Source organism: Streptopelia decaocto (assembly GCF_964273445.1).
Source record: "Streptopelia decaocto genome assembly, chromosome: 1".
In the NCBI taxonomy this organism is placed as follows: Eukaryota; Metazoa; Chordata; class Aves; order Columbiformes; family Columbidae; genus Streptopelia; species Streptopelia decaocto.
In genome coordinates, this window is record NC_138663.1 from 35795086 (window position 1) to 35814119 (window position 19034).

A 19034-nucleotide genomic window follows, 5' to 3' on the forward strand; every position below is an offset into this window, starting at 1 on the left:
ACATATAGTTTAATGAGGCAAAACTACGATAAACAAAGATAATAAAAGCACACAAATTACAGTAATTTTGTTAAAAGATGATGGCAAACCCAAATGGATTAAAGTCAACAGATGCATGTGCACATGTGCAGAAAACAGTTTTTAGGGAAACATCTACTCTAAACCAAGATACTCTCCCTAGGGTTTCTTTCAGGTAAAGAAGAAAACATGCAAGTTTTAAAACATGTGTTTTTTTCCAGAAAAATCAGAAACTCCCGAGCCTGAAAATGTACAACGTTTCATTTTGCAAATCCCAGTTCTGTCTATCCATCTACAAAAAAAAATTTAAAAAAATAAATAAATTAAAATATCTCAGCCTGGCTTTGGTCAAATCAGACCAGCATGTGAGCTCTGGATCCCCAGGGAGCCTTCACTACGGTGTACAGTCCTAAGACAGAAGCTGAACTTTGTCTGGAGAGGACACGTTCCCCAGCACCACATACTCCTGTGGAAGAAATTCTCCTAAGCAAAACAAACTCCATCCGTCTGGGCCAGCCCATTTTAAAGATTCAAGCACCAGCTTCTCTCAGGCACTTCCCAGAGCGTGGCTGATTTTTTTAGTCGGTTTACTTCTATGGGAGCATTAAAAGACAGAGGTGGAGGAAAAGTCACAGAGAAGGCGACCGAGTATCTAGAGATGTCCTTGCCCCGAAAAGTGGAAAAATCAGGAAAAAAAAAATTAAATTATGGTATTTATAAGCAGCCTTCCCTTGGTGCCTTCATGCTCAGGAGGCTGGAAGGGACAGAGCAAGTAACTCGCTACTTGTGACTGGTTGAGCTTCTGCCACCCATGAGTGACTGAAACTGTGTGCAGACATGGCAGCTGCACAGCAAGTGGATCCATGCTCTGCAACACTCTCACCAGGCCAAGGGTGTTGTGGCTTTCTCCCCCCCCCGCGGCCCCCCCCCAAATTTGCTGTCTTGAACACTTCTAAAAATTTACTTCATCTCTTCTGTTTGTAAACGACCAACAGGAAGGTTTGTCAGCAATTTACTTTGGAATAGAGAGGTAGCGGATGTGGGCTGTTAACACCCTGTGGGCTGAATGCACTGTGATGGACAGAAGAACTGTTTGTAAATTCCCATTTTGCTGTACTACTTGTTAAAAGGATGTGATGAGGCAGCTGGGAGAAAGATGGCATGTTCACCTTGCAGTGCCTGCTCCGCACTTGCTAGCTGGGGTCCTCTGGAAGGAAGATCCGCTGTTAAGGAGGAATCGTGCAGCAAACTCTTTTGGGAAAGATTGCTGTAGCATAGGATGGGACAGGCAGTGAGACACAGCAAGCAGGGACCTCACCATCCCACAGCAGCACTGGAAACTCCTTCAGGTAACAAGGGGCCTCTTCTCAGCCAGGAGCAGAACCTTAAGTCAGTCCTGGGTGGCAACAGAAAGAGGATTTCCTAGGGACCCATCAGAGGTTATGTTAGATCTGTGCAACTGGGGAAGCCAGAGAAAGCAGGAACAAAGGAAGAAACTTCACCTGACCAGGAGGAAGAGTTGTTTTATTTCAGTTTAGTTTCCGTCTGATAAAACAGAGCTCTACAGCCTGGGAGCCTTTTGTTTGCCCTTGCATGTGTGGCACCTGATGTTGTGCCAAGGCAAAGCCCAAGCAGAGTCGCACAGCCATGCAGGGACAGGCCTTAGAAGTGCTGCTTCCAGAAGGAAACACTCCTGCAGGACATGACTCAGACCAACCACATTCTCGTTGGGCTCACTTGGCCCCAGAGAGACCATTTACAAAGAGCTTTACCCCAGACGTTTTCTCTTTTGTTGCGGCGCTATTACTTTCTTGTTTCTGCTTTCTCCTGCCCTGAAGACACTGGCTCAGCTCCTGCGGCATGTGTGCACTTGGGGAAAGCAGAGCCATTCGTCACTGTCAGGAGATGTGCTGTACGCAGCAGGTCAGCTCTCACCTCCCGCTGCTCCTGCAGCGAGGGCTGCAAATCTTGAGAAGATGCATAACATGCACATCGCAAACAGCCATTCATCATCGCAGAACTGCGCCCCAGACACCCAGGCACAACCCAGCAAGCTGCTCCGGCTGTGCACATCAGAGAGGCACGTCCTGTCCTGCTCCTGGCTGCCTCGCAATAGACACGAGAGCAAAGACCAAAAAAAAAAACCAAGGCAAGTGGCTGTGGATTGTGATTTCTGCTGCAAAAATGACATCCTACCTCTCCCTTCTCCAGAAAGGCCCAGTGTTGCAAAGGTGGCCCATAATCATTAAATTATGAAAATATAAGTTGCTGGGAGGAAATTAATACCAGGCACGACTGGGGAAAAGGCTGCTTTCTTGTGAAGTAATTATGAAATTAAAATTTGATCTCTCCCTGGCGATTGTACAAAGGATACGGCTGAGGTCTTGAACACAACAATACAGCCAGGATTTCAATAGTAGAAGCACAGAAGGTTTCACTAGACAAAAAAGCTCAATTAAAAAAGGGGGGTTGGCGGAGAAAGGATGACTTTTTGTAAATTACATGAATTTGGCTAAAAGGCACAATCAAGCAGGTTACGGCACAGGGTTTTCAGACTTCCAATTACTTTTTACAAGTTGGAATCAAGCTGTTAGGAAATGCAGCTTATCTGAATAAGACTAATAATACTAAGCTAATTAGACCCACAGGCATTAGCCAGCAGATAAATTCAGGCCGAAAAGAGGGACACTGTCACTTTAAATACTGCCTTGGGATCGGTGGAAAAGCTAATGAGGAGTGTCAGTTGGGGCTGTTTTATTAGGTGGTTCTCCAGAGGATATAGCCCGAGGTTTCTGTAGCAGGGCTTCTGCGTTTGATTCAATAAATCAATTTATATTAAGGGGGGCGCAGCGCAGGCGCCTGGTCCATAAAGCATTTCTGTGGCATTTCTCAATCTGCTCAGGCACTCCTCAGGCAGGCTACCTGAACGCGCTGTCAAAGGACATCGAGTCCAGCAATAAAGAATAAGATAGCAGCCGTATTGGCAATATTTGTTCAAATCAGCTCACACATTACCAAGCAAAACATGTACATTAGCTCTCACCGGGGTATTCTGGATCCCCAATAAGTGATTAATGAGAGCATGGTTTTTGTGAGACGGAGTCTGAACCACAGACGGCAAGGCGGGCTGCACAATGAAAGCAAAAGGCATCCATCCCAAACAAAATAAAACGGCTTGAAAAGTGAAGTTGCTTTTTAAATCAGATGCTCAGAGGCTGAAAGACATTCCCTGTTGGAAAGAAAAGGGTGAGCACAGAGCAGGCTGGCGGCTTTCCAGGCAGTGGACAGTATTGACTCTAGAATAAAGTGGGTTTTGCTTAGCGCTTGCCCCAGGGCACCAGCCTCCCTGCTCTGGAATAAATCAGGTGGGCAGGCAGTTCCCCGGCATGGGCTGACCCTTGGGTGGCCAACCATGTGTCACAGCTCCCCGCTGCCAGACAGACAGACACGAAGCTGGTGAGAGCTCCACAGCTGTACACGCTCCGAGGCAGCACCCAGGTCCCTGGCTCGCTGTCACCATGGGCTGCAGCGCACGATGCGCCGTGGGTGCTGCCCCGGCTCGGACTGTTTCTGATGGGAGTGCCGCTCAATCCTGTGCACTCCTGCAAGGCAAAGGAAGTGACCAACAAATCAGGTAAAAAAATGGCCTTGTCATCGAGGGCTCTTTTGTCATCCTAAAATAAAGTCAAAAAGCTGTGATCGGGAAACAAGCCTTTAAATAACTCAAATGCCAGCAGCAGCAAGTCCACTGTTCATGTTTCAAGGAGGAACAAAAAATTAACTTTGAAACCACCAGAGCTGATGGCAGCTGGTAGTGCCTTTTGGATGCCTCTGGCTAAGTGCAGCACTATACGGCTTCTCCAGCCCCATGGGAGGCTGAGAGGGGAACCCTGGAAGGAACTGCTATGCCAGTGAGGAACACATTAAGCCAGAAAAACAGGTTTTGGGAAGTTGTCTAGGATATAGTCAGAGCAAAGTACTTCAAAATTGTTCACACTAGATTCACCCAGGACTAAACTGACCAACTGCTTCTTAACCTTCAAATAAAAGCTTGAGACAGAACACAAATTCCCTGCAGTCCTTTAAAGGAGCAGTTATCATCAGGGCTGCTTATTTCCCCCATATATTTCCACCTCAGGCTACCCACACCCCTTTTTAGCACTGGCAGCACTTTGCTTACGCGGCCACTCAGCCTTCCCTGATGCTTCTGTTGCCAGGACTTGTCAAAGCCATCACAGCTACCCTCTCTCTGACAGAAGTTTAACCTCTGCAAGCCATGGGCCTGAAAACCCCAGCCCAGAGACCCAGCTGCGAAAGACTGTCAGTAACACAGATGTCTGCCAGCAAATTACGGCTCGAGACAGCTCGGAGGCTTGTTCAGCAGGAGACACAGCTCTTAAGATGCCTTGCCAGCTGCAGGACGTGTTTTGCAATGGTTGCTCAACCACAACGCACGCGGGGTGAGGGTGCAGAAGGGGCAGCTCACGGTTAGCTCCCACCTAAATGGGATTTATTTTAGATACATTTAACACAGCGGATTTCTCATCCTAACTGCCGATGCAGAGAAAGGAGAAAGGGTGGGAGAGCCAGAGGGAGAAGGGAAAGGCTGGTCTCAAAGCAGTTACAGGCGGCCTGGACTAGTGATGTGGTACACATTGCTGGATCAGTGGTTGTCCTAATGCTGTGGGGAAACTTGGCAGCTCTGTTACCACTGTGGGCTGTTGAGACAAAGCCACTGTGGAAACTTCACATGAAAAAAAAAAAAAAAAGAAAGAAAGAAAAAAAGAAAGAAAAAGCAAAGAGAAAAAAAAAAGCCAAATGCATTATGACAGACCCAAAGACAATAACCTTTTGTAATCCAAACAAGCTGGGAAAGCCAAGCCATTGTTGAGAATCTGAAAAGCTCCAGAGCACAGAAGAAGAGTAAAAATGAAGAAGAAAACCCCCAAACCATACAGCTTCTAATAGAAAACACAGAAAGCATCCTGAATTTTTAAATAAAACAGTTCATTTTCCTGAGGAAACATCAGAGCAGAGACAGTTTTACACTCTCTCACTAAAGTGTTCTGTAATTAAGTGTAAGAGTGGCTGATTCTTCTTAACATCACCTGCACCTTTCGACATGGACGTGCAAATGTCAACACACAGTGAAGTCACTGACCCAAAAAAGGTTCAGACAACCGATCTTCTGCATTGCAAGTGATAAAAGTTTGGCAGTGTTTTAGCGTATCAAGCTCTGGCTGGCCAAAGCTCCATCTGATGTTTTCTAGAAAAGGAACAGATATGCTAATTTATTCTCCATGATAGATATTGTCCTTAGAAACAAATGCAGAACAGACATGTCCTTGGCTGCTGTGTCCTGATGCATCAGTTAAATTTAGGCATTAGGGAAGAAAACAGAAGCAAAACCCTGGAAGTGGAAAGTGACCACTGTGATACACCAGCCACCTCAAACCATCACCTCTGAAGGCCCACCAAGCTGGAAATCTAACGTCTTGTCCACAACTTCAACCATTAAAACTGACCCAGACTTTTGGATAAATAGAAACAGATTGCTTCTCCTATGCTTAGGAGATCAACGCAAACAATTTGATGGAAAACAAGATGCCCTTGGGCAAACACCCTGCAAGAGGAAATGGATCCTTATTTAGAAGGACTCTGATTTAGATAAACGTATGGGGATAGAGCAATTCCCTCACCATTTTATTGTCCTGAGGCAAACAACTAAAGAGGTAACTGATGCACTAGCTGTGGGATATGGAGCAGCTAAAAGATTCTGAATCTTTTATTCAGGGCAAAAACATAGCCCCCATTTTCTACTTCCAGCCAGAAGTCAAAAAGAACAGCAGGGAGAGATAGCCTCATCACAGTCTCCACATGCTTGTGTTTGGCACAGGCCACCTCTTTCAGAGACAACACTGAAACAAACTCAGACTTGAATTTTCAAGTCACAGTTTAAGCATTTATTCCAGAATAACTGCTTACAGCTAGGCATATTTGTACTAAATTGGTGGTATTTTTTGCATTGACCACATTAGAATCTGTAACTGGATCAACATGTGTCCTACACTTCAGGAAATTCAGAAAAATCAACAGGAAAATCAACTCTCTTCTCCGCCCTGCCATATGCCAGAGTTAACAGAGTTCACACACCAGTACTGAAAAAACAGTACATTGAATCAAATCTGCCATCCGTTTAGACTTACCCAAGCTCTCCTACCTTACTCATTATTCTACATTTCAAATGTGCGTTCCTTCTTATTTATCTTTCTTCTAATGCCAAACAGTATTAGCTATGCAATAACCATTTTGAATAAGGTGAAGTGCAATGCACAGATTCACAAATGAGGTACGAACGGATATACAGAATTATCTCTTTGTTTAATTTTTAACCATTCCAACCCTGTGTGCATCCCAACATTCTGCTGGTGATTTTGACTGGAAAAAAAATAGTAAGCAGAACTTCCGACGAGCTTTTTGACGTGGCTCTCAAGTTCATCTGGAACCCCTAGTGTGCACAAATAGTTATTTTTCCCTCTTCATGCTTTACTTGGTATTTATCAACACCAAGTTTTATCACTATGGTGCCCACTCATGTAAAGCACTTAATTCTTTGCAGTTCCTCACACTCCTTCTTGTTCATTAGGAAAAGAGCTCTAGTGTCACCTGCCAATGCTGCAACACTAACCAACTGAGGGAATGAAAAACAACTCCCATGAACCTGGAGAAACCCTCTCTGCCTTCCAACCATGATGGAAGAATTCTGCCCTTACCCTCCTCTCAGGAAGTTCTTGGCACATTGTATTTCTGTAGCTCTCCCCCAGATCAGAAGTTGTTTATGTGGTGGTGCTTTTTTGTTGTTGTTGTTTGCTTTTTTCTTTTTCCTCCAATAGCATCTCATACCTTGAAAAAGACCTTTTGGAAAAATGGCTTCATGAAACCATTCTTTACGGATGCCTTCAGAGACATCCAGGAGTTTAATAAGAAAAGTGCCTTTGCAGAAACTGGGAGAGCGTATCATGCTCTTCCAAGTGTTTTGCTGTTTAAGTCCTCAGTTGATCCAATGTTCTCATTCTGTTCCTATTCTTTTGCTCCTGCCTGCAGTCTTTTTAAAATGTGAAGTCATCGTTCTCGGGGTGAGACTGCATATTCTACTAGCAGCTGTTCAAGATGATGGACAATGATGGTTATTCCCATATTAACATGTTCTGCACAAACACCCTAGATAATATTATACTTAGATCATTATTCTGCCATTAAAACATCATTATATTTATGGTCTATAAAGTATGGGAGAAATCAGAAGCATATGGAGTTGTAGTTGTGTGTGAGCATCCAAGTCTCCAAATCTACAAGAGTTCAGACTTCTTAACCCCCTCCATTCTTTCCCTTCTTGAAAGGACATTTGCTAAGGATGCTAAAACACAAACAATATGGAAGTGAAGACCATTAGCATATATAGGGCATTTGCCTTTATAGGTCACACACAGAGCCCACAACAGCAAGGACTAGGGCTTTGCTCAGTGGGAGTCAGTTGAGAAGGAGCCTCTTGAACAAACACAAAATAATGAAGACGTAGCCAGAGACAAAAAACTCATCGTTCTTCCTGTCTTCACTTAATTAAGTCAATGCTGTTCATTTAAGTCTTTTCATTTTAGGCTGGCTATGACTTTTACTCGGATAGGCCTGTTTCTAAAAGAGTTCCTCGAGGGCTACCCAAATCAGGGGTCAGCTGCACTGGCATATGAGAGCCAGCTCTATCCCTTCTGCAATGGTTCCTCAGCAGCAAAGGCATGACAATCCACTTATCCCGGTTCTATAAAAAGCTACTTCCAAGACAGGAAAGTTGTTAGGCTTTCAGGAAGATCCCCCATCACGTCTTCTTCCCCTTTATGTGTTTGCTGTGCTTTAAGTGCTCACACATTAAAATGAACTGAGGTCCTGGCTCTGAGGGGAGGTCAACTTATTTAAAACTTTCACGTCTAAAAGAAAAATACATCTGAAAGAAGAGAATACCTTTCCCTTAAGTACGCAGGCATATACCTCCATATCTGACGCAGTTTACACTAATCAAAGACATGTACAGAGCAAGCATTGGTTGGGGAGAAGGCTGACTCCATGCTGAGAAGGACACATTCTTACCAGCCAGTCATGTTGAAATCACGGTAGAGCATCCTCTTTCCAACTTCCTTGCGCTGCACCCTCCGTGGAAACTCTAAATGTGTGAACTCATTTCCCAGCAAGTGGGGCTGCATGTACGCCTGTGGGCAGAAACCAAGCCACAGTAACCACATGAACATCATAAACCAAGACATCATCTATTTTTAATGAGGTAGCATTACCAACCCTTCCCACTGTCTTCCCACATAGGATGTTTTTCCCCACCCTTTTTAAACAAGGAAGATGAGCAGCTCCATTTCAACAAACAATGTGCACATACACCAGTTCTGACACTGCCTGGTGTCCGGCAGCAGCCTTACAGGGAGCAGGCCACTTGCCCTCAAAATCCTTCACTTCTTTTCCCTGCTTCTCAATGTTCGGGATCTCTAAGTATGCCCCAGCCACTGGTCCTGAGGGAGTCTGCAGGGCTTTGTAGATCAGAACACATCTCCTTTTGTAAGTCAGCTCCTAGTTCAGCTATGCCAACAATGCATATAACATAATATTACTACCACACTTAATTGTCACTGCCTCGAGAAAAATGTTGACTTTTACCTGCTTAGTGTGCTGCACCCCATCACATAGAGCACTGCGAATAAACAGGAGTTGCAGACCACTTAATTTTCTTGTTCTCTAAAAAAACTTCTTCCTTCATGCAGAACAGACTTCAAGAAAAGCAGCAGCAGTTTTGTGTCACAACCACAACTAATGTTTTTGGTGGTGTTAACGTCCCAAGGCTGCTGCTGTCCTTTCTGGTGTGCTGCTCTGCAGATGCTGGGAGGCCTCTGTGCCAGAGATGTGCCCAAGGCTCACAATCTCCAGAGCTGATCTAACTCATGAGCATTGCGAGGCTCTTTGTCCACTGCACAAATTTTTGGTTTGGATATATACACAGATCACCTGACATGATAGGTCACAGAATCACAGAATGTTAGGGATTAGAAGGGACCTCGAAAGATCATCTAGTCCAAACCCCCTGCGGGAGCAGGAACACCTAGATGAGGTTACACAATCATAAGCATATTGTATGTATTCTTTCCAAAATAAACCTCACTCATTTTTCTTTAATATTTGCATAAACAAGCCTTTCACCTTCCCTCCCCAAAGCCACACTGTGAGTGAGCTCTTCTGAAGACACAGTCAAATTGGCTAGGGAACTGAAAAAAGTTGCATTTCTTAACCTTTCTGCAGATAACTCTCTTCCCTTATCCAGCCAGTTAAGGCAATAAAGTCTGTCTTATCTCCAGCACCAGCTGCCATCAGGGCAGACCAAATGAGCGGGCTTTGGTTTGTGGATATGTCATAAATCTAGTGCTCATCAAAGGTGAGCGGCAGGAAGCAGTGGAAGCCCTTATTGATCTACCTGGCAGCTATCATGCAGATAGTTCACAATAAAATATTTCCTGCATTTAAGGGCTGAGCCTGCTCCCACTCAATTTAATAGGAGTTGGACCAGGCTCAGCACATCGCAGCACTAACCTTCCATCAGCTTCTCCCCGTTCCCATCGCCAGACACCCTTCCAGAAAACACCTTGAGCTTGGCTGAAACGGGGCTGAGGGAGATTGCTGTGTGTAGCCAACAAGATTGGATTCTGCTTTCAAGAGGCAGCTTTCAAGCATGCAAGTTTGTTCTTGACATTGTGATCCCTTCCTGGAACAGGAGCTCCATCAAATACTCTCTCCGTGCACAGTTAAGGGAATCACGTTTTTTTCCCTGCAGTCTACAATAAGCCAAGGTCCCCTCACCCACCCAAACATTGTTTTCAAGGACCCTCTAATTGGATCACTGCTTCTCATAACAGAAATGATTGAGAAGCACAGTGATTTTTGAGAGGTCTAGCAGTACTAGTCCAGATGAGGCTTTTATTACTTCCAGAACTCTGGATTCTTTATTTAAAAGTACATGTAAACTTTTTATTTTTATTTATTTTCATTCCAGTTGCAATAAAGATGGAACATCCCTAATGTTTTATTTGATGTATTGCTACACACTGACAGCAGAGAGCTGGACTTGTTTTGGTATTTTTTTAATTCTTTCTAGTCTATGATATTGTAAACAATGAAGTCTGTCTGCTTCAAAAGTGCATTTCAGTTCACTTTTAAAATGCACGGCCTATCTTGATTAAATCACTCCAAACCACTTCTAGCTAAAGACTATTGTCGCCTGCCTACAAAACAAGAAGCCTTATTTAAAGCAAAAAGCCTCATACCTGACATCAAAATGAAGTTATTATTTAACCTTTAGATTATGAGATAACTTAATAGGCTAGATCACAGGTCCAGAAGTAAAAACTTCCAGGCTTTTAGCATTTTTCCCCTTGAAAACAAGAATTTCCTTTATTGAAAAGGTAAAGCGATTGGGAGAGACTGCATTTCATAAAGATTTACTCAGATGGAAAGTCTGAGGTCACAAGTGAAATAAGATTAATAAAGCTGGCAGAGTTACCAGTGGACTGCTAATGTTCAAATAAGATTTCTCTTCCGCAGCCAAGCCTCAATGCCTGATTTACAATCCAGGGATCTTAACTTGATTCTAATATTTTTGGCATCAGTGGAACAGAGGGGAAAGAGCGATTTGGAAGCTTCTGCTGCCTGTGAGCTGAATTCTTATGTGAAGAAATTGTGATTTAAAAAAAAAAATAAATCTGTATTTTGTTACCCTTTTTAACAGTTATTTTTGATGCTTCACTGGTAATTCTACAGAGAGAAGAATGTTCTACTATAAAATTCAGCTGCAACTTCCAGTTGGGTCTGTTGAGAACAGTTCTACATTTACTACAAGGCAAGACTCTTCTCCCTTTCCACCCTAACCAAATTGTGCTGCGCAGTAGAACCAGAAAATACATAAAAGGCAATGCTTTAAAAATCTACAGATCTTTCAAGTAGATAAACAAGCAGACATCACAAAATCCCTTCAAGTGATCAAATGAGAAACAAAAACAGCAAGTGAACCGACTACCAGAATTTTATCTGTGATGAGGCACCGTATTTTCCATTTTTTCATTTGTTTAGTCTCGATTTGCAAGAACCTCAGATCAGAAACACCATTCAGAGAACTTAAAATTTAATAAAAAGAGTGACTATCCAACACTTTCTATATCCTTGCGAGGTATGTTCAGACAAGATTGTTATTCTGTTATGGAACTGGAATATTTTCCATCGTTTTTCTTTCAGAAGCTATTACAGCTTTTTGGCATAAATCTGGCATAGTCTGCATCATTTTGGTACTCTGCCATTTTATGGTGTATTTTGTGGCTGGCTGTATTACATTCAACATTAGTTGTTTAAAATGGAGCCTGCTCAAGGAAATTGTAGTCACGTTTCTTTCAAAAGGCCATTTACTTCCCGCTGTGTTTCCTGGTGATCAGCAAAGCAAATATGAAATTAGACTTACACACTAGTGTGCCAGTTAATTAGGTGGCAGGGAGCACTGCATGTATCTTATCGTACCTCGATAAGGCTTGTTGATGCCTTTTCCAGCTCCTCCAGCACACACTGCTCTGGGACATCACTGGCACCAGCAGTTTCATTGTATTCTGTGTTATTTTCAAAATTGCTGTTTTCCCCTACCTCAACTACATAGAATCATAGAATAGTTTGGGTTGGAAGGGACCTGCAAAGGTCATCTAGTCGAACTCCCCTGCAATATCTTACAACTTTATCCCCTTATCATATTGTGCCATTTTCTCGAACAGGATATTTCACTGTATGGGACTACCGCTCAAAACAGCTTGCACAGCACAATGTTTCCAGAAGTTTTGCAAATTACTCAGCCATTATCATATGGATATGATTAAGTGAAACAGAGATTAAAACTAAAGGAGGTAGTGGTAGAAGGAAAAAGGGAAATGGGAGCCAAATCCATGCCAAGATTGGTCTCTCCTCTTATGAAAGGCCAGGACTCTGTCCATAAAGTACACACCTCTTTTACCATGGCATCATGCAATCTACCAGTTGGCCAAAGCAATCCTACGCTGGGTGACGCAGGGAGCCACAAACTGTAAGAGTATTAAGATGCATCTGACTTGTAATTGATGCACTGAACTGACATTTAGGAAATCTAGGTTAATTTCCTCTTCAGGCTTGGGTTCCCCAAGCATCCTTCAACAGATAAGTCAGTATCACTTAATCCTCACTTGAACAATGAAATGAGAATAGATTCTTTTTGTACACAGGCTCGCCTGGGCACATGAACCTTTGTTTGAATGGTGTCAAACACAAAGAGCATCCACAGCTCACTGCCACCGATGGCCACTCAGTTTCTACTAGTTGTAAAGCCTGCCCTCGTAGCAGCAGTGCACCGTCTTTGGTCTGAGCTGCTAACTTCTGGGGCACTGCCTGGCTACACTCCTGGACGTGGTCTGCAGTAACACCATGCTGATCGCACACCGCATCTTCAAAGTGCAACTTTGATAACTAATAGAAATACACCCTTCTGCAATACACTCACTCATCATTCATTTTAAACACGTTTTCCAAGGGAATAAGTAACAAAATCTATGCCATTTACTGTTGCAATTTAGACTATCATGACTAAAATTAATAGTCTCCTCAGAAGATGAAAGGCAAATTGCCTCTGGCAGTCATTGCCTGCACAACTGCTGAATGTACCAGAGCAATTCCCAGTCAATACTGGATTTTGTTCTCCATCAAGATACACGGATACAGGAAGCCAGGGCTTTCCTGGAGCAGGCGCTGTGTGAGCTCTCCTGCCAGAGTGCTAAGAAGACAGACACAAAAATTCAAAAGACATGGAGGCTCATGGACGCCCACCGTACGGTGCACTGGACCTCTACTTCTAGAAGCCGAAGGACTCGTGGAACACTGGTGCAAGGCTTTCATGCCTTACATCTTAAGAAGCCCTCTCTAACAGAAGGATCAATTGCCTTCTGCAATACTCTCACAAGTCCCCTGACACGGAAGCCTGCCTCTGCCATTCAGCCTGCCTACAATCCGCATCCGTACGCTGTCCTCCCACTGCAAAAACAGTAGGTGCAGGTGAAGACAGAGGGATGACTGTGCCTGCTCAAAAGTCAGAATCACTGGGTAGTCAGCTTGGTCTTTTGAAGTTGCCATACCAGAGGCCTGTGCCCCAGGCCATTCTTGCATACATGGCAAAAAACCTGCATTGAAATGAGAGCTGGATAGGGAAAACATGCGTTTCCCCTCACCTTGGTTACTCAACCAGTACTAGCTGAAGCACAGGTTTGTCTAGGACTTCACATGACCCGAACAACTCATTATTCCACAGATTTCTTTGCACATGGAAATTAGGACCCAGAAAAGAGGACGTGAATCCAGAAGACACCAGTTAACCTAAACCCAGGTCCTGTGTGGCTGAAGCAAGCAACAGGCACTAAAGGCAGAGGAAAGTCCTTTGCCCCAGCTGTGCTAACAGTATCTACAGCACAGGGAGCCACCACTCGGTCACCTGCAGGCTGTAAATCCAAACCCTCCCTTTGCCTGGGCGGTAACTTCCCCACAGTAAACAGTTTCTCTGCATTTACCAAGTAAAATATTAATGCTAAAATGATTTAAGTGATCTTCTTCCTGTTGTGTAGAAAGGAAGAGCTGTGCAACGTTTGAAACAAAGAAACTCGGCTTTAACTGCATTTAAGAAAATAAATCCAAAGTAAGTAGCTTTTAGATAAGAACAGCAGAAAAGAGATGTCGATGATACAATAGACTGATAGCAGAACCTGGGGACAGCCAGGGTAAGGAGAATTATTTGGGATCTAATCAGCAAGACAGATGCAACCTTTGGAGTGTAACGGTTATGCCAACCTTGTAAGAAATTTGGGGCCGTCTTTTATATATATATTTTTTTTAAAGAAAAAAATCCCCCCACAACACTAAAGTGAAAATGTTACTTACAGAATGTTATGTTTGAAATTATCTCTAATTTTGTTTCACGCTCTTGCTGTCTTGCATGTATTTTCTTTGAACATGATACCCATAGCACTGGTTTATTTTTTACATATAGAATTAAAATAAATAAACAAAGGTAAAGGAATTTTCCAAAGGAAACAGCAGAAATGCTTTTCAGATCAGCTGCTGTTTTCAAATATGAGCCAGAAAGGACATCAAAAGGGAAAAAAAATCCCTTGTAGGCAATGCTTTATCTCATATTTCCTACAGAAGTAGCACACTCCCTAGATACCAAAGATACCTTTTATTTTAAAGGCAAACAAATTATTTTAAATATAACTGAACTGTAAATATTTATTAGGCCTTTTTTCCACTTCATTCTCCAAATACAAATACTCCCAAAGCAGTAATTTCCTCTGAAATTTTCAGCTTCAGGCCAGTGAACCTGACTAAAAATCAAACTTGACAATTGCAGAAACATTTACAATTTTTCTTTAAAACCTTCCGCCCCTGCCTTAAACCACCGGTATTTTGCCTAGTTTCAAACCACAGTGCTTGGGCCCAGCTGAAGATAAAAGACAACTTAAGAACAGGGAATGCCACTGGCCTTGGCCTGTCCACCTCACGTCACGCAAAGCTGACAGCGAGCCTGCCTTGGCTTATGCTGAAATTTCTGGGAGGAAAAAGCAGAAGACGAGAAGAAGCAGAAATCTCCAGCCACATCGGGAATGACATTTTGATAAAGAGCACATCCAACTTCAACCAACTGATCCGACCATCAATGAAAAACTTAAAGAGGATTGTTTGCACAAAAAATAACATGCATTTTGACTTAGTTTCTTGGGCAGCTTATCAGCCAGTGTGACTTGGTGTAGCTAATCACCCTGTCCCAGCTTTACAGGTGCTGCTACACTAAATAAAACTAGGCTTTCTTCATCCATCCTATCTTGCAGCTACTAATGCTGACTGAAATCACTTCTAAGCTTGATATATTTTCCTTGATCGAGATACTATTGGTACACTATTAGAGTAAATGAATAAAACCCTGCAATAATGTTCACACATACACAAAGAGCAATCTGTGGTATTTTATACTGTCCCACAGTAAACACTGGGATGGACTAAAATACCTCTGTGGCTTGTTAGCTCTATGTCTGAGCTTTGGTCATCCAACCCCAATGAGCTGCTGAAGGTCTGCAGCTGAACAAGGTACACAAGCACAGCCATGCTAATTGATGGCCTTCACAGAAAAGATCAGACAGCTTTCATCGGGATTTGCACCACCAGGCTTTTCTCCATGTTTGCTGATGGCTAAAAGACAGATGTGGTCAGTCACTGGTGTTCAGCAGACACGAGGTCCTTCACTGAACCACCATAACCTTAGATTATCATCAGGCAATGCTTGTCAGCAGCAGCACCTGATTTGGTCCTCAGGTCTCTTACCAGGTATTGAAGTCGCTGGCGTTCTGTCTCTGGAGTGAATTCTGAAGACATTGGAATGACTTCACCGTTTCGGATTATTATAGCCCTGCAATAGTAATAAAACATCATCAGTACAGAAGAAAAAAAAAAAAGATACCCAGAAAACCACTGGGTACAGTTACACTCTTATTCTCTTCAGAGTCACAGTAAAATAAAGCCATTTCTTTTCTACTGAAGTTGTCAGCAAAACAGGATAATAATTCCTGCCCTGCATCCTTTAGGCTGGATAACAAAGTACATTTGTATATGCCAAGTTCATTTCAGAGCTCACAAAAACATCCAAGCAACAAAGGCGAGAGTTATTTCAGTTGATGTCTACAGGGTATCCTTATTAAGTGAAATGCAGGCACCCAGGAGATGCTGCAGAATCACTGATTGTAGACAACTCTTTGCAGGTTTTAATCCCAGTTGTGGCTGACACTGTCTAAACTCCTGGCTTCAAATGACTCATGCAAGCACTTTCCAATTATTGATTGGTCATATGTCATGTCAGAACATTTCTACTCCACCAGCAAATGGAAATGGCAAAGCAAATCCTGTTTAACACAAATTTAACTAGTTACCTGCCGAAAGACAACAGGTAATGGAACGACTACAGATCAGCCAGGAAATTTCACATAAGCTTCTGCAGACAGCAGAGAGAAAATTCTCTCAAACACCTGCCTCTTGCCTCTTGACAATCTTCTATGCTGTGTGCAAAATACGTCCTGATTCTTCCTTGTGTAATGCCACTGGGTGAAACACAGTCACAGGAGGGAAGAATTAACCCAATATTCCTACTACATTCTGCAGTCATGTATTCACTCACAGAATTATGTTCTTTTATCTTTCCATTACTTATTCAGCTCTGTAAGTATAGTAATGCTTGGCACTTTCAAAGAGCTGGATGGACTATGTATCATCCCAAAAACTTTAATGTCTGTTTTGGAGCTGTTTCTCAACCATCGATAGATTAATTCAGTGTTTGGATAGTAGCAGTGTACCAGCTCTCCTCTCAAATTTGCACAGAATTTGGTGTAGATAAAACAAGTAACTGTCACTTGGATTACAGTTTCTGTATGTTTAAATCGTCTCCTTTCTGTTATCTTTTCATCCGGTTGATGGGATATTTATGTGCTAGCTTACTTCTGTTGAAAATTTGATCAGTTTGCTGGCATTGTCTCTCTGCCAGGTATTCCGATGGCACTGCAATGCAACCAACAAATATGGCAGACACACAAAGACTGAAAACTTAACCTCCAAATTCAAAACACGGGCATCTTAGGAAAACTGTCCCAGGTGCAAACCAGCTTTGTAAAATTAGTGGCATCAGAGAACTTTCCAAATTTTCTGAGTATGATATTGGACTAAAATTGTCTCTGAATTATCATCTACTATCACTAGTATGCAAAAGGAAGGAGCAATATCAAAGAAGAAAGGAATTGGTCCCCTTTCTGAGATTCATGTGGCAAATAACAGACAGCTACAGGATGGCGCTGCAATGGGAAAGGTGTTGAGGGGAAAACTACTCTGCTTTGACAGATAAATTCAGTGTTCCTGGGCTTGCAGTAATCCCTTGCAAATAATCCTGTGTAGAAACTAGAGGTGGCAAGAGTGCAACCTACATACTGAAGGCTCCCACTGGCCCTCCACTGCTACAATTAAAAAAAATAGTTTGCCTGAAATGAGACAGACATGGTGGTTGTAACTCATTAATTTCTTAAGAGAATTTTGTGCAGAATTTTTGATGGAATTTCTTCCCCTTTATGGGATCCGAACACATTAAAGACTTACAAAAATGCTGTTCCAATTAAAAAGAATAAAAGTTTGCTGAAAAAATTTCTTTGGATTTCTGAGACAGTCATTTAAAAATGAAGCAAGAACACTACCACCTCTTTTCTGCAGCAACACCTTTACTTTTATTTTTGCAATTCCGAAGGTATTTGGCTTTGAACTAAAATCATTTACTCAAAATACAGTGGACAGTTTTTATAACCATTTCATTTGTAATTTGACTCACTGGAGTAGGCCTCCATTTAAGGGAACTGTGGGTTTAGTACAGAGTAAGTACTCTGGCAACAGTCTAGACTAGAGTGATCAAAGGAGCTGATCAGACACTAACCAAATTTTACACACTAGGGTAAGAGAGCCATAAGGGATAGCCTGATCTTTGCTTGTCTGAAAGACCTAATATAAAAACACACATTGATATAACTGCTAGCACATCAGGCTAATTTTCTAATTATCCTTTGCTTCCCCTTTAATCACCATTTCACAGGAAATCCATATTTTAAAGGCCACTCAGACCAGTCTGGGGTTCACCTTTTCCTTTGGTGCACACTGACATACCTCCTATATACGCTGATAGCTATCATTCTCACTTCTGTGGGTAGAATTGGGCCCTGAGGGACCCACATCATATAAAAAGCAATTCAGAGGCGAGTCGGTCAACCTTTCATGGCTCAACTTATTTTCACTAGAAATCGCAGCCACCTGGGATGAAAAGCACAATCCAACACACACACACACACACACACACACATATATATATCTTTGGAGGGGGGAATTAAAGCAATGCTGTTGATACCTGATAAAACAGAGCTTCAGTTTTCTATTTTTCATTAACGTTTTCAGCAGTTGGACTTTATTAATCTTGAAAGTTACAGCTGCTCAGAGGAGTCAAATTATTTGATCTGACGAATTAAATGGCTCTAGATATGAGTAATGGGAGGGATGCAGACATACATGGACAGGTCACTGGTCTGAATTCAGCTGCAGTGGGTTCATTATCCTCTTACCAGGCTCTTCACCTTTCTGCACCGGCTGCTTAGCGGTTTCATTACAGCAAAGGCTATTTCTGATGGCCCAAGTGACAAAAACAGACACATTCATCAGCTGTCTCACTGGAGAGGTGCGAAAGCCTGGCCCAGGAGCCAGGGATTTTCCCCTGTGATTGAAGAGGTGCCGAATCAGGCCCTTAATTGGGTTTGGAGACTGAACTGCCCTCTCCGTGACCTCGCAGTGACAGAGCTGCCAAGCACCGACTGAAGGCTTTTCCCACCGAGCAACCTCCAGAGCCCTGAATTCAATAGCCCAAAGTCAATAACCACGCACGGGGAGGGCGCTTGGCTGACGCAGCAGCCGCAAACAGCCCGGCAACCGCTTTTACAGACCTGCTCTGTACAGTCCTGCAGGACAATTAATTCTGACTTTATGCTTCCTAATGGACTAAGCAGCAACATGGCGTTACATGAGCGTTACTGCTTCTGCCATGCATGAAAGATGCATGTACACAATGAAATAGTGCTCTGAAAGCATTTAGCTCCCTGTGCGCTGTGGAAATATGAATGTATTATTTTATAACAGAATAAAGCTGTCCTATTAAACTGTCAGAAATAGCTGCATAGGAAGCAAGAAGAACTCGAAGAGATGCAGCGCCCAGAGAGCATCTGATTCTGCCATGTTTAATAGTGACATTTTAATTTCAGCCACACTGGTGAAACACATTATAGCAGAGCCACAGGGTG

At 42.9% G+C, this 19034-nt stretch overlaps 1 protein-coding gene across 1 annotated transcript in view; it reads right to left on the bottom strand.

Annotated features, from left to right (window-relative positions):
* PPM1H (protein phosphatase, Mg2+/Mn2+ dependent 1H) overlaps positions 1-19034 on the bottom strand; it is a 137650-nt gene that overhangs the window by 24953 nt on the left and 93663 nt on the right. The window contains exons 5-6 of the mRNA XM_082056104.1: positions 15490-15574; positions 8161-8279 (exon numbers count right to left, since the gene is read on the bottom strand). Of these exons, the coding sequence (XP_081912230.1) occupies positions 8161-8279; positions 15490-15574 (204 nt within the window). The remainder of the gene's footprint in view (positions 1-8160; positions 8280-15489; positions 15575-19034) is intronic.